The sequence below is a fragment of the Amblyraja radiata genome, chromosome 7 (genome assembly GCF_010909765.2).
Source record: "Amblyraja radiata isolate CabotCenter1 chromosome 7, sAmbRad1.1.pri, whole genome shotgun sequence".
NCBI lineage: Eukaryota > Metazoa > Chordata > Chondrichthyes > Rajiformes > Rajidae > Amblyraja > Amblyraja radiata.
The window spans coordinates 43,724,523-43,740,692 of NC_045962.1; the positions used below are offsets into that span (position 1 = coordinate 43,724,523).

Below are 16,170 nucleotides of genomic sequence, written 5' to 3' on the forward strand. Positions count from 1 at the left end.
CATGTCTCCAACATCTAACTATATAATACAATACAATATAATACCGTTTATTTGTCATTTGAACCTCACATGAAGTTTCTGCAGTCATACAACAAGAAAAGAACCAAGACACACACCAACACAATCCACACAAACATCCATCACAGCGAATCTCCTCCTCAATGTGATGGAAGGCAAAGTCTTGTCTCTCCCCTGCTCTCCATTCTTCTCCCGATGTCAAAGTCAAAGCCCCCGGCGGGCGCTAGAAAGTCCCGCGGCCACTTAAAGCCGCGCAGGGCGATGTAAGGCCCCGCTCCAGGTCACCTTTAACCCCGCAATTCGGGCGGCAGAAGTCGCCGTTGCCGTTGCCCCGCAAAGCGGTCTCCCACCGGGGACCCGCGAGCTCCCGGTGTCACCATCCACCGGAGTCGGGTCGCAGCAGCGCGCCACTGCAGCTCTCCACGCTCCAAAGCCGGCCAGCTCCACGGTGGTAGGTCCGCAGCTCCGCCGGCTCCAGGACTTGAGCCCCCAGGTCGTTCCGGTTGGAGGCCGCTCCACGGCGCCAGGCCCCAACGACAACGGAGACCCGACAGGGAAAAGGTTGGGTCCCCGTACAGGGAAGAGATTTTAAAGTTTCCCCCATCACCCCCCCCACACAGTCAAAAACCCACTACAAACTATACCCTCAACAGGACAATAAAATAAAAAAAGATAGACGGACTGCAGAGGCCGCTGCGACGTCGGTCACGCCGCCCATAAATAAGAAAAGCCACTTAGCTTATTGTAACCATGCCGGCTCTCTGACACTGTTCACTGGCTTGCTTTTTCTCTGCAGATCACTCCCTCCTCAATTATTCATACAATTCTCTTAACCCACTTCACCCTCTTCTGGCCATGCATTTCAGATCCTCTGCCTGTTCCTCCCTCTCCCACTTCCCGGATGCTCTGAAATCTTTGCCCTCCAAATCCGCAAATCTTTGCTGGGAGAGCCCTTCCTCTGGTGTTATTCCATCAGCAGCTGGCCATTTGTTTCTGGGGTGTGGGCCAGGAGGGGATTAGGCTGGGCCAGGAGGGGTTGGGGTTGCGATGGGCAAGGTGGGGAGTGGGTGGGCCACGTGGGGAGGGTGGGAATGTGTGGCGATGGGGGAGGGGTCGTGAAGGGCGAAGGTTGGGGTGGGCTATGAAGGGTGGGGGGAGAATGTGTGCTGATGGGAGGGGTGTGGAGTGAGTGCTTCTTTTCCGTGGTATTCACCTTCTGACTCTGGGTTTCCCCAGGCTAATGTGGAGCATCTGACGGAGAAGATGAAGACAACAGTGCAGCGAGGGCTGGTGATTAGGTGCGTTCCGCTGGCAAATGCAGAATCAGCAAAAGCTGATTCTGATCTTTTTTCCCCCCCTTTGATGCGGAGAGCAGATCAGCGTGACCCCCAAACGGTGATGTACTCCAGTGAAGTCCTTCACTGAACATTCAGCCGAGTTCCCCACCCTACAGCAGTGGCACCACTCGGGGCTGGCCACCAGGTGGGGCCTCTGAGCTGGTTACCAGGGAGCAGGTCACCTCTCTCTCTCTCCTGTTTACTCAAGCCGACCTCCTTCAGGGGACTCGAATATGACAAAAGCATTGAACCAAACTTATCCCATGATCAATTGTGGGGAAAGTTGCTGCTGCAGCTACTGGGGGCCATTCACCTTGATGGGGGATTTGCTGTGGTTATTAGCCTCTCGTTCAGTGGATTTCCCTGCCTTTATGTTTGGCAGCTCTGGTGGTGTGTGGACAATGAGTCCCTCCCAGCTGTCCACCCGTACCGTCCTTGCTCTGCTCCTGTACTACTTAATGCGACTGAAAGGCCCTCCCCATCCTGATTTTCATTCTCTCCTTGAAGGAGCTTTTGCCTGACCAAAACAAGGCCACTCGTTCCACCCGTGGCAGGGATTGTGGTAGAGCTTGACTCTACCGTCACCCAATCCTCTAATTTCTATGATGGAGCATTGTGTGATCAGCAGGGGGTTGCCGGGTCATCACCAGATTTCCCATGGTTTAGTAGATGAGTGCAGCTTGTTTAGGGCCCATGCAGTGCCCAACACACTGGGCCTGAGCCTAGGTCTGGAAGTCAGAGCTCCACATACAGGGTTGAGCGCCAGTCAGCCACCTTCCTTTGACTCCCAATCTCATCCTTGGTAGTGAAACAAGATGGTGTACCCTCCCTTCCACCTGCAAACCCAAACCCAATCACTGGGCTATCGGACATGACGGCTCTTATGTTTCCATATAAACATGACATGATCTTTCTTCCTCCTCAAGAAATGAAAAATGCCACCAACACTACACCACGGAATTCTTGTACAATCTGTACTCTGCTGAAGGGAAAGGTGTGTTTGACTGTCGTACCAACGTGTTGGGCCACATGCAACAGGTGAGGCTCGGGGCACTGACTATGGGCCTCGCTATAAAGCTTCAGTAATGAAGTAACGTTACAACATTGGACAATAATTTGACAATACCTCTCCCAGCTTAAGCTCGGGGATTCCTAGTAATATACACTGTTCCTGATAATTCCCAATCCCACATTCTGCTCCTAATATCTCCAAATTCAAGACGCAGGCTGTGGTGGAGGCAGATACAAAAGTGACATTTAAGAGTTTTGGACAGGCATATGGATAAGCAGGGATACGGATTACGTACAGTCAGATAAAAGTTGGTTTTAGGATCATGTTCGGCACAGACATTGTGGGATGAAGAGCCTGTCCCTGCGTCACATATTATATGTTCTTTGCTCTCTGTCACAGGGAGGAGCACCTACCCCGTTTGATAGGAACTTTGGGACAAAGCTGGGCGTGAAAGCTGTGCAGTGGCTAACGGAGAAGCTCCAGGAATCCTACAGGAAAGGTGTGTTGTAACGTGGGCTGGCTGGGGGATGGGAGTGGGGGTGGGGATGGTGGTGGAGGTGAACTATCCAGGCTGGACTGGGTCAGGCACAGCACAGTCGTACAGAGGGAACCACTGAAGAAGTGGCGGTGAAGAAGCCTTGGCTTCCATGCAGTTTAGGGGGTTTTGTGGTGGAGCCGGAGCAGAGGGAGGGAACCAACAGAACCCTGTGAGACATGGAGGGAGTTGCAAGCAACCCTAGGTAGTGTTCCTGGATCTGGGAGCACTTCAGATCTTTTGAGCAAACTGAATCTTGAAAATGTTCCCTTTGGGCTTCCTGAGCAACGGAATGTTTCCTTGGCAATGGGAAAGAAAGACCAGGAATGGGACAGGGAGTTGACACCGTTACCATCACCGGTGGGGGTGAGCGCGGTAGGGCTTTCATTGTATTAATGTTGTAATCATTGTCTGTGTAACCTGCTTGCCTTTACTTCGATAGGGGCAGTCTTTGCAAACTCTCCTGAGACGGCCTGTGTCCTGGGAATGAATAGGAAGGCCCTGGTGTTCCAACCCGTCGTGGAGCTGAAAGGACAAACCGACTTTGAGTAAGTTGCTGGGGATTTTGGGGTGGGTTTAGGGGTCAGGATGCTGAGACTTCAAGGACCTTTTGGGTGAAAGCAGGAAACCATAGGTGATGCTCGGGTTGGTGGAGTTCGTGGGACGGTGGTGAGCTGAAGGGGTGCTCGTGAAGGAGGCGGGGATGGTTGCTTGCACCGAGGAGGTCATATCCCAGCATTGGATTTCATGTGATTAATTATACACTAGTCGTTATTGATATAATAAAAGTGTATCCAAGGACTTTGCAAGAGTGTAAAAGACAAAATTTTTACTCTGAGGCATTGGGCAGGTTGTCAAGGGCTGGGACAAAAAGCTGGGTTTTGCGTGAGAGAGGGAGTCCCTGGATTTGGTTCTTCAGCAGTTAAAGGCACGGCTAGCAGCCCAGAGATCAGTGGGTGGTGATTAAATACAAGAGCTGGTACCAGTATCAAATACTGATTCAGCACTGTGCCTTGGGTCACCGGAGAAGTCAATTCATACTCCTAGTGTAGCTGCCCTGCTCCCAGAGAATGCAGGTCAAGTGATGCCATGCTGTCCCTCACAGTCACTGACCCCACAGTTCTCCCTCCAGGGTTTGCAGTTCCCCTTCAGGTCCCGTAACCATGAAGCTGTATGGTGTAATCAAATGCCGTTGGAACAGACACTCCATGTGTGCTTGCATTGCTTCTGATGTATGGCAGGTATAGACATTGGACGGGAGTTTAGCACAAAGTAAACCTTTGTCCCATGAAATCAGGTTGATGTGCATTTGTTATTAACTATACAAATCCCTAGCGCCAGCGGGAAGCCATCAGTCTGAGCTGGATCTTTTCACTCCACAACTTGTGCGTTTTGGAGCCGGGAATTACCCAGAAACATGGAGACCCGGCTGCTGCACTCTTGAGGTGTGAGCAGGTCAGACCCTGGGCTGACCAGTGGGAATGGGCACTGTTGCTGGAGATGGGGATGTGAGAGGTCCACTGGAAGGGTTGGCATGGAGGCTGTTGCGGTCTGGAGTGGGCCATTTAATTGTGCGTGTGTGTGTTGGACAGGCACAGGATGCCGAAGGAGCAGTGGTGGCTGAGGCTGCGGCCTCTGCTGAAGATGCTGGCCAAGTACCAGACCCACTTCGACAACTACATCACGGGCAAGGTCGAGCACGTCAACAGAAGGAGCCTCAGCGTGGAGTCCGGCTTCTGAGACAAGCAGCTCCGTGCATCACTTTCTACTGTATTTCATCCCCTTACCATGTTGACTGTGAGTTAGTGTACAACAACTTGCCCTGCACTAGCTCCACAACTTAGTACATCCCCGGGTGCTTCAGGCACACTCTCAGACTAGTGGGAATTTTCAGCCGAGGTGGCAGCAGATATGGTCCTGAAGGGGCCGTGTCCCATCTACTCGAAGGTGTCTCCATGTTTCTGATCACTATGTCCCTTCCGACACATCTGTACTGACTCCCACACCTCTACATTCTACTGTTCATTAAACGCACAGGACAACTTGTGTTGGTTGTGATGCCAACTCCTCCACGTCCTCTCACATATTTCTCTCTCCCTTTTCCTCTTTCCCTCTCCCAGCTCTCTTTCCATTCCCTCCACAGTAGTCCTGAAATCACAGGAGCTTGACACAAAGTAAAGTGTTCTCAGTGTTTTTAGATCTCGGGTATAAATAATCCAACACCATCCCTTCCACTCAGCGCAGTAACTGGAGGCTGTCTTGAGGGTTAAGGCGTAAAACCAGGAGTTGGGAATGCTGAAAAAGTATTCTTTAAATGTCTCTGGTGAAGCAAATGTGACGGAATGAGTGGGGATGGATATAGGAGGCGTATTTAAGTAAATTCAGTCTGAAACTCAGTACCCTCGCCAACCTCCAGTGGCACATAGGAAATGCAGGGCTAGCACTGATATGACTACCTTCCCATGTCTAATTACTGTAAGATATCTCCTGAAAACAATGTTGCGTTTTATGCATTCTATAATCTGAGTGTTGATCATGTAATCCTAGTCAAGCCTCTGGCTGCATGTAACTGTCCTATACACTCCTACATTAGTACTTGTTTTGAATACAATTTATAATGTTCACATCTTCTGATAATGTACTGTAGAAATTAACAGGGATCATCCGTTTCATTGCAATGAAGGCTTCGAAAGTGAAACATTCCAAGTAATTCCCTTTACCAGAAATGTATTGATCCATGGATTAATTGTGGCTGATTATACAAGATTCTTTTAATAACAAGATTTTTTTTAATCCTAAGTAATCTTATAGTTACTTTATCTTAAGAAAGTATTGGCAAGGACACAGCCATGGAGTATTATTGTCGCTCCTCAATAATATGTATTACATTTATTCCAGTGTTTATTTTGAAATGAATAAACATTTGTTTAAATATTAAGGTTGCATTTCCCTTTATGTATTACCATAGTATACTCTGGTTATATGGCCACTCCAGCTAATCCCCTGTGGATCTGTCCCTTGTGTTGTCACAAGAGGGGTCCAATCAAGGCAGGGTGGCAGGATGAGTTATGGCTCTGTCCATCCAACCCAGATGGAAAGAGTGAGAGTCGTCCTTGCCAGCTGGTGAAGCCAGCCCTGCTGCTGATGCATACAAATACAACTTAGGATGTCCGGTCTGCAGACTGCCAGGCTGCTGTAGAGGGAGCCTTTCATTCGGGATTGGGCACCGGACCAAAGTGAAAGGGTTTTACTTCATACCTGATCAAAGGTTAGTACTCGCACATGGTGAAGAAAAGATTTCTGTGCCAATATAGTATTTTACAATCTCCAACAATGGTTCAATAAGGTACAGTGACTGTTATATAGCACCACCTTTAACATAGAGTACACCATCATTAGCCAGTGTGTCTAATCTGTACTACAGCTATTTGTGGGATTTATATATATTATCTGCATCATGTACTGACCATGGAATTTGATTTGCTAGATTATGTGTTGTGATTAAATTTGTATTGCACAATGACTAGTCTGTAGAGTTGTTGATTTTTGGATTTTTGTAAAATTCTGATATTTTCTCGGCCTTCTTCCAATTTACCTGAAATATCAAGACATTAGGATTACCTGTCTTCAAAGAAGATGCCCATATAGTGAAGGAAGGAACTGCAGACACTGGTTTAAACCGAAGAGAGACACAAAAAGCTGGAGTAACTCAGCGGGTGTCTGAAGAAGGGCCTTTACCCCAAACGTTACCCATTCCTTTTCCTTCTCTCCAAATGCTGCCTGTCCAGCTGTGTTGCTCCAACTTTTTGTGTCTATCTGCCCATATAGTGATGAGAGTGGGTACTGCGAGGACAGCAGAGTGGTTCCTGCTACCCCGTGTGTTACAAATCCCCTGTCACTTTATCGCTTCCCCTGAATCCAAGCCCAAGAGGAGCACATATGATACCAGGAGGTAAGGATTGCTCAGGTCTGTCTGTCATAAAGGTCTACTGTGCATTAATATTTCCTCTGAAATTGTTCTTGCTAGCTAAGTTAATGGATCACGTCAGAACAGAGAATAAATTGAATAAACTATTGCCAGCCTCTAGGGAAGGGGCAAGGTCCATCCCTGAAGCAGTATCGGTAACATCCGGTGATGTGCTCACTCAAAAGAAAGAGGTATCAAAAAGTATACAGTAATATATATTTTTGGGCAGTACCTTGAGGTCAAGGATGATTTGCTTCCACTCGAGTGCGGTGGGTTCTGATGAGGCCAATATAGGACTGCAGAGCTCTGCCCCAGGTAGAGCAGGTGGCAGTCCTGGAATTACCTTGTGTGTCAGTAATGAAAACATAGATGAGTGTTTCAGCAGCTGATGAGCAACAAAATGGAAACTGATGAGAGGTTCAATAAACTTGAGTTGTTTTCTCTGGAGCTTTGGAGGCTGAGGGGTAGTCCGATACATTTGTAAAACCATGCGAGGCCTAGTTAGAATAGATAGACTGGAGAGCATAGTTTTGAAGTTTAACAATGAGCTGGGTCATTTTTATTTATAGATTGAAGTGTGTGCTTGGCATATGCTGGCAGGAGTAATGGTGGATGCAGATAGAATAGTGACTTCGAAGAGGCTTTTAGAAAGGCACATCATTAGACAGGGAGTGGAGAAATATGGATCCCGTACAGGCAGAAAGGATTAGTTTCACCTGACTTTGTGTGCAACAATGGCTTAGTGGGCCGAAGAGCCTATTTTAGAGATACAGCATGAAAACTGGCCCTTCTGCCCACCAAGTCCATGCTGACTATCAATCACCCATTTACATAAGTTTCTATGTTATCCCACTTCTCAATCCACATTGCACATTATGGTGCAATTTTACAGAGCCCCCACGTCTTTGAGTGTAGGAGGAAACCTGACCATCTGGAAGAAACCCATGCAGTCACAGGGAGAACGTGCAAACTGTACAGACAGCACACAAAGTTAGGATCGAACTCTGGTCTCTGGCACTGTGAGGCACCCGCTATGCTGCACTGTTCTTTGATGGCATATTCAGAATGCATCTCACTCTCAACTCCCAACCCATCATCTCTTTATTTCTCCATTACTGCTCACATTCAATCAAATTAGGATATGTAACTTTTGTGACAGGAGTGTTAATCTGGTGAAAGCAATGCACCAGGGCTAATCCCACCAACTGCTTGCTGCAACCCATCTGCTCAGTAGACCCTGCATTGCCAACCATCACTAAATTGTGTATATCGATGCTGAATGGGGCAGTGGAGAGCAGGAGCCCATATGCTGCAACATAAGGGTCCTTGGTTGCGGCTTAGAACGTCTTGAAAGCTAAAATTATTATGATGCTTGACAATAGCATCCGTTCCAATTAATAAATCACAGCCCCTTCCATTGACCATAATGTCACATACATGTGTAAAATTAATTACTCCCATCCAATAAACGCTGACTTAATTATGGTTTAATTTGCCTTGCAGTCGGTTTTAAATCCTAACCTAGTTGGAGAGGTTTTGATTAATATAACAGTGAATTATTACAAGTCCACGACAAGAGGCTGTTCTGAATAATTGATTTCCATCATAGCTAATCATCTCACACATTCAGTGTGTCCTGATACTGGAGGGCACACTCACTGTGAAGCCAAAGGAAGGAACCCCTATTATGTGGATGAGTTCAATGAGAAGGGTCTCAGTAGTGAAAGGCATAGGTAACCTTTATCCCTGCTTGCTCTGCATGTGTCAGTGATCTTCTGAGGCCACATTTCATGGATGCTAGCAGGAGAACGGAATCAGAGAGCAGATCTGACAGCCTAAAGGAGCTGTCCCACTGAGGCGACCTAATCCACAAATTAAGAAGAGTATCTTCGACCTTAAAGCTCGAGGGCACTCGCCTGGAAAACCTCGAGCTGGATCGACCGTCAGCGTTGAAACCGGGAGCTGGATCGACCGACCACACACACGCACACACACACACACACACACACACACACACAAACACATCGCAAAGGCGGGGGGCCAAGTAAAGCGGGGGAGCACTGTCTGAAATTCACACCCACGATGAAGAGGAAGGTAAAAGACGGCTGCACAGTGCACGGTAAGTCCTTTAGAGAGGGGGGAGGGGGAGAGAAGGAGTGGAGACACTTTTAACAAGTATAATAAGGTTTAGCGGGTATTTTACCTACCGGTCGGTTTTCCTTGGTCCTGAAAACTCCAATAAGCCAATCAAAATGCCAGGTCAGCGAAGGAGATTGTCTACGGCTGCTCTCAACTGCTTGTAACTAAATAGCGACCCCACTCACTGCACTACAGGTTAAATAGAACCATGCCGACCACATTTTACTCGCGGAAAATTTGTCAACACGCTGAAATTTCTTCCACGACCTAGCTGAGGCCGCGAGTATGCGGGAACATCCCTCGAGCATGAAGGAGAGTTCCAGTGACCTACTAGGACCACGTGTCGACCATGCTGCGAGTTTGAGTCGAGGGCAAACGCTTATGAACTCGCGGATTAGGTCGCCGTAGTGGGACAGGCCCTTGAATCATTGCGGTATTCATCCAGACGATGTGAGAGAAGCTGAAACAAAACCAAACAACCTCGTCCCCTCTTCCACAGTCATCCAGCTGTTACGATGCAGTACCACAGCTCTGCCTCACAGTTCCACACACCCAGGTTTAGATTAGATTAGATTCAACTTTATTGTCATTGTGCGGAGTACAAGTACAGAGACAACAAAATGCAGTTAGCATCTAACCAGAAGTGCAAAAACAGTGCATGTGGTGGAATAATGTCTAAGAAAGTGCAATAGAGCAAATAGGCAGTAAGAGTAGGATATATACAGTCGATAAGGGTACACTATAGGTGGGGAAATATATGTACAGTGGGACATTGTAGTATGGATACACTGGGTGGGATATATGCAGTATAGACAGAAGTATTAGTGCAGTAAGCATTAAGTGCGTTGTGGATGGATATATACAGTATAAACAGAGGTAGAATATATACAGTAGCAGTAGTGTAAGGAACAGTATAAACAGTAGTGCAATGTTCCGGGGGGGGGAAGGAGATCAGTCACTGGGGGAAGGAGTGTGCGGAGTGTCCGAGGCAATCACCAAGGCGTAGAGTTAAGTAGGGTGACAGCCGCAGGGAAGAAGCTGTTCCTGAACCTGCTGGTCTGGGAACAGAGAGACCTGTAGCGCCTCCCAGATGGGAGGAGGCTAAACTGTGTGTGGCTGGGGTGAGAGCAGTCCTTGACGATGCTGCGCGCCCTTCGCAGACATCGCTTGCTCTGGACAGACTCAATGGAGGGGAATGAGGAACTGGTGATGCGTCGGGCAGTTTTCACCACCCTCTGCAGTGCTTTCTGTTCAGAGACAGAGTAGTTGCCATAACATACTGTGATACAGTTAGTAAGGATGCTCTCCATGGTGCAGCGGTAGAAGTTCAACCAGAATATAAGGAGACAGATGGACCTTCTTTAGTCTCCTCAGGAAGAAGAGACGCTGGTGAGCATTCTTGATCAGAGTTGAGGTATTGTGGGTCCAAGAGAGGTCATCAGAGATGTTGATACCCAGAAACCTGAAGCTGGCAACACGCTCCACCTCCATCTCGTTAATATGGATGGAGGTGTGTGTGCCACCTTTAGTCCTTCTGTAGTCCACAATTAGCTCCTTGGTCTGCTTGGTGTTAAGGGCCAGGTTGTTGTTGGTGCCTCACGCTGCTAGGAGATGGACCTCCTCCCTGTAGCCGACTCATTGGTGTCGCTGATGAGGCCAATCAGAGGTTCAATGCCGACCTCTGATAATGTCTGTGTGGGGTTTGCATGTCACCCCTGTGACCACATGGTTGTCTTTGGATGCTCTGGTTTCCTCCCACACCTGGGTCAGTATGTTAATTGGCTGCTGTAAATTCCCTATAATGTGTAGGTAGGTGAGTGGCAGAAATTGGGAGGAATTGATGCAAAATGGAAGAATAAAATGAGAGTTATGACAGATCAGTGTAAATGGGTGCTTGACACCTGGAACTGATTCAATGGCTGAAGGGCATGTTTCTGCACTGTATGACTCCATAAGTAATCAAGAACTGGAACGCTGGCTGAGGGAACTGGGGCAAGGGATGGTGCAATGTGGATCACAAACAGGCGAATTGGTCCAATTAATGCAGCTCTGCATCAATTGAGATCAGGTTTGCTTTGTTCTAACCATACTTTTAATACTGCCAAAAACTGTTCTGACGAAGAATCTTGGAACTGAAACACTAATGGGCCTGTCCCACTTACACGACTTTTTTGGCGACTGCTGGCACCCGTCATAGGTCGTTGCAGATCGCCGAAAATGTTCAACATGTTGAAAATTCAGCGGCGACCAGAAAGACGCTACGACTCTATGGGCGACTGAGGAGACTACTCATGACCATACAGGCGACACCCTGGCGACATGTCGCGGGGTGAAGCCTGTATGATCGTGAGTAGTCGCCCAAAGAGTCGTACCTTGTTCTGGTCACCGCTGGATTTTCAACATGTTGAAAATTTTCAGCGACCTGCTGTGACTATGACAGGTGCCCGGCAAGTCGCCGAAAAAATTGTGTAAGTGGGACAGGCCCATGACCGTTTCTCATTCCACAGATACTGCCTCACCTGAGTGTTGCAACATTTTCTGAGTTTATTTTGATTTTCCAGCAGTTGTTTTATTATTTCCATGGCTTTCTGCTAGTGTCCCAGGCAGGCTGGGTTTGTTTTGTGTGTGAGACGCAATGGGAGCCACTCACTGTGAAAGCAGTAGCAGTAGAGCCGGCCACACTGCACCTCTCACCACAAGCTTCAGGCTGCCACCGTCCCTTTGTGCCTCTGTGTTAGAGAACGATTGGTCTCTCGATATTAGTCAGTGAACAGCGCACTATGCAGACTGTACTCCAACGAAGAAGCTAACTGAAAGCTAAAATTAAAGAAATTGCCGTGTGAATGTAACATGGTGAGATATAATCACTTTCCATTGACACAACTTTCATTTTTTAATTTAAAAAGATAAAACTTGTTTTTATTATTTTTCATCTTTTTCAACAACAGGAAAAGGCTGTCCCGTCCACTAATGCTGGTTCTTGGAGCACTCCGTTTCCCCAACTATTTGCTTACCACTCGTTCTATTTCCCACTGCCAACTTACGTACCAAGGATAAGGATGAGAGAGAGGTAAACCAAAAAAGAGGAAAAAAGGAACAGAGGATGAAAGAGGGAAGCAGAGAGAGTGAGAGACTAAGATAAACAAAAACGGGAGAAAGGGTGAGGGAGGTAGAATCATACAGGACCTGTGATGTTAGAATATTAATTAATAACTAATCCTACCCTCTGGGGCTACAACCACAAACCACTCATATTTGGGATGCGGGAGTGAACCCTCACGGTTACAGGGAAAACATGCAAACTTCACACAGACAATGCCCAAGGTCAGGATTGAACCTGGGTCACTGAAGCTGTGAGGCAGTGGCTCGACCAGCTGCACCGCTGTGCCCACAAAACTGCTCTCAATAGACTAACTTCTTGTCTGGCATCCCATATTTTGGAAGTGATCAATTTACCATTTTATTCTTTATAAAGTTGGAGAACCCACAAAATAATATTTATCCCACTTGCAGAGTTTCCTGGATTAAATGTAGCCATGTTTTAAACTGCCCACTCCCTATGTATTAAACGATGTAATAGAGAAACCAAAGCTAACATTGAATGCAATTCAAATAAACATTGAATGCTTAAAATGCATTCCACTCAAAATATGTTTCTGGTATAGTGTCATTGTCTGGATCATCATTGTTTCTCTCTCCATGTTTGCTGGCAAACCTGCTGAGTGCTTTTGACAGTCTCTGTTTTTATTTCAGATTTTTAGCATGTGGAATATTTTACTTTTGGTTTGTCACCTTGTATCTGGCACAGACAATAGAGAACTCTCTTTCAATATCTAGGCTATCACCATGACCTGTCTGTTATATGGATATTAGAAATCGAAGTAGGAGTAGGCTATTCACCCCCTCATGCCTGCGCCACCATTCACATCGTGGCTCAGCTCAACTCTCCTGCACCAACCCCATATCCCTTCACTTCCGGTGGGCGGCGCGACTCACGTCGCAGCGGCCTCTGCAGTCCGTCTGTCTTTTTATTATTTTTTGTCTCGTTTGAATGTAGTCTTTATTATTTATTTTTTTGTGTATGTGTGTGGGTATGTGTGTGGGGGGCGGGGGGTGGGGGAAACGTTTAAAATCTTTTCCCTGTAAGGAGAACCCGACCTTTTCTCTGTCGGGTCTCCGTTGTCGTTGGGGCCGAGCACCGTGGAGCGGCCTCCAACCGGAACGACCTGGGGCTCCAGTCGCGGAGCTGCGGACCTACTTACCATCGTAGAGCTGGCCGAGTTCGGAGCGGGAGGAGCTGTGGTGGCGCTCGGCTGCGACCCGACCCCGGAGATTCGGAGGCTTACCGCAGTTCTGGTGGACGGTAACACCGGGAGCCCGTGGGTCCCTGCTGGGAGACCGCTTTTCGGGGCTTCCGCAACGGCGACTTCTCCCGCCCGAGTTGCGGGGTTGAAGATGACCTGGAGCAGGGCCTTACATCATCGCCCGGCGCGGCTTTAAATGGCCGCGGGATACTTACCATCGCCCGCCGGGGGCTTTGACTCTGACATCGGGAGGGGAATGGGGAGTGCAGGGGAGAGATAAGTCTTTGCCTTCCATCACAGCGAGGAGGAGATGCGCTGTGATGGATGTTTGTGTAAATTGTGTTGTGTCTTGGTTCTTTTTCTTGTGTGTATGACTGCAGAAACAACATTTCGTTTGAACCTCAATGAGGTTCAAATGACAAATAAATTGTATTGTATTGTATTGTCCTTTGACATCTAAACATCTAGCTATCTCAGGCTTGAATACCACTCAGCAACTGAGTTGGCATGGCGGTAGAGTTGCTGCCTTACAATGCCAGAGACCCAGGTTTGATCCTGTCTACGGGTGCTGTCTACGGAGTTTATAGGTTCTCCCTGTGACCGTGTGGGTTTTTTCCGGGTGCTCCAGTTTCCACCCACACTCCAAAGACCTACAGGTTTGTAGGTTAATTTGGCTTTGGTAAAAATTGTAAAATGTAAATTGTCCCTGGTGTGTGCTGGTGTAATAGGGATTGCTGTTCGACGTGGACTCGGTGGGCTGAAAGGCCTGTTTCCACACTGCAACTCTAAACTGAGCCTTCCCAACCTTCTTGGGTAGAAACTCCAGTGAAACTCCAGAGATTTGCCATTCTCTGCGTGGACGTTTATTCTCATCTCTATCGTGAATGGCTGACCCTTTCTTCTGAGACTATGACTTCTGGTTCTGGACACCCAGACGAGGGGAAGTATCGATCTAGCATTTACCCGTCAAGCCCATGAGAATTCTAACGCACTTCAATGAGTTTTCCATTAGACAATAGACAATAGGTGCAGGAGTAGGTCATTCGGCCCTTCGAGACAGCACCGTCATTCACTGTGATCATGGATGATCATCCACAATCAATACCCCGTTCCTGCCTTCACCCCATATCCCCTTGACTCCGCTATCTTTAAGAGCTCTATCTAACTCTCTTGAAAGCATCCAGAGAATCGGCCTCCACTGCCTTCTGAGGCAGAGAATTCCACTGATTCACAACTCTCTGGGTGAAAAAGTGTTTCCTCATCTCTGTTCTAAATGGCCTACCCCTTATTCTTAAACTGTGGCCCCTGGTTCTCTACTCCCCCAACATCGGGAACATGTTTCCTGCCTCTAGCGTGTACAATCCTTTAATAATCTTATATGTTCCAATAAGATGCCCTCTCATTCTTCTAAATTCCAGTGTATACAAGCCCAGTCGCTCCATTCTTTCAACATATGACAGTCCAGCCATCCCGGGAATTAACCTTGTGAACATATGCTGCACTCCCTCAATAGCAAGATGTCCTTCCTCAAATTTGGACACCAAAACTGTACACAATACTCCAGATGTGGTCTCACCAGGGCCCTGTACAACTGCAGAAGGACCTCTTTGCTCCTATACTCAATTCCTCTTGCTATGAAGGTCAGCATGCCATTCGCTTTCTTCACTACGTGCTGTATCTGCATGCTTATTTTCAGTGACTGATGTACAAGGACTCCCAGATCTCGTTGTACTTCCCACCATTCAGATAATAATCTGCCTTCCTGTTCTTGACACCAAAGTGGATATTTATCCACATTAAACTGCATCTGCCCACTCCCCCAACCTGTCCATATGTTATACTTCTCTTTTATTTTTATACTGTCCTTGACTTCCCTTGCCAGCCACGGTCGCCTCTTACTCCCCTTAGAATCTTTCTTCCTCTTTGGAATGAACTGATCCTGCAACTTTTGTATTATTCCCAGAAATACCTGCCATTGTTGTTCCACTGTCATCCCTTCTAGGGTCTCTTTCCAGTCAACTTTGGCCAGTTCATCCCTCATGCCTCCATAGTCCCCTTTGCTCAACTGTAATACTGACACTTCCGATTTTCCCTTCTCCCTCTCAAATTGTAGATTAAAATATCATATTATGGTCACTACCTCCTAATGGCTCCTTTACCTTGAGTTCCCTTATCAAATCCAGTTCATTACACAACACTAAATCCAGAATTGCCTTCTCCTTGGTTGGCTCCAGTACAAGCTGCTCTAAGAATCCATCTCAGAGGCACTCCACAAACTCCCTTTCTTGGGGTCCAGCACCGACTCAGATTTTCCCAGTCTACCTGCTTGTTGAAATTCCTCATAACCACCATAGCATTACCTTTGTGAGATGCCAATTTTAACTCTTGATTCAACTTGCACCCTATATCCTGGCTACTGTTTGGGGGCCTGTAGATAACTCCCATTAGGGTATTTTTACCTTTACATTTCCTCAGTTCTATCCATACTGACTCTACATCATCTGATTCTATATCTCCCCTTGCAAGGGACTAAATTTAATTCCTTACCAACAGAGCTACCCCACCTGTCTGTCTTTTCGATAGGACGTATACTCCTGAATATTCAGTTCCCAGCCCTGGTCCTCTTGAAGTCATGTTTCTGGAATTCCCATGACATCAAACTTGCCAATCTCTAACTGAGCCTCAAACTCATCCACTTTATTTCTTATACTATGCACATTCATATAAAACACCTTAACTTCGGTATTCACTTCCGCTCTCACTATTGCCCCCGACCTTACTCTCTTATCCCTTCTCGAACTTTCCTTCCCATTAATTCGGGAGCCTTTTGTAACTTTTCCTGTAACTCCATCTTTATA

The 16,170-nt window shown here is 47.2% G+C and overlaps 1 protein-coding gene across 1 annotated transcript in view; it reads left to right on the forward strand.

Annotated features, from left to right (window-relative positions):
• The window catches only part of pfkl (phosphofructokinase, liver type), a 60,938-nt gene extending 54,513 nt beyond the window's left edge, over nt 1–6,425 (forward strand). Inside the window, exons 18-22 of the mRNA XM_033024340.1 lie at nt 1,255–1,316; nt 2,282–2,393; nt 2,767–2,866; nt 3,345–3,450; nt 4,495–6,425. Coding sequence (XP_032880231.1) covers nt 1,255–1,316; nt 2,282–2,393; nt 2,767–2,866; nt 3,345–3,450; nt 4,495–4,642 — 528 coding nt within the window. The 3' untranslated portion in view covers nt 4,643–6,425. The remainder of the gene's footprint in view (nt 1–1,254; nt 1,317–2,281; nt 2,394–2,766; nt 2,867–3,344; nt 3,451–4,494) is intronic.
• Nucleotides 6,426–16,170: the final 9,745 nt, after the last annotated feature.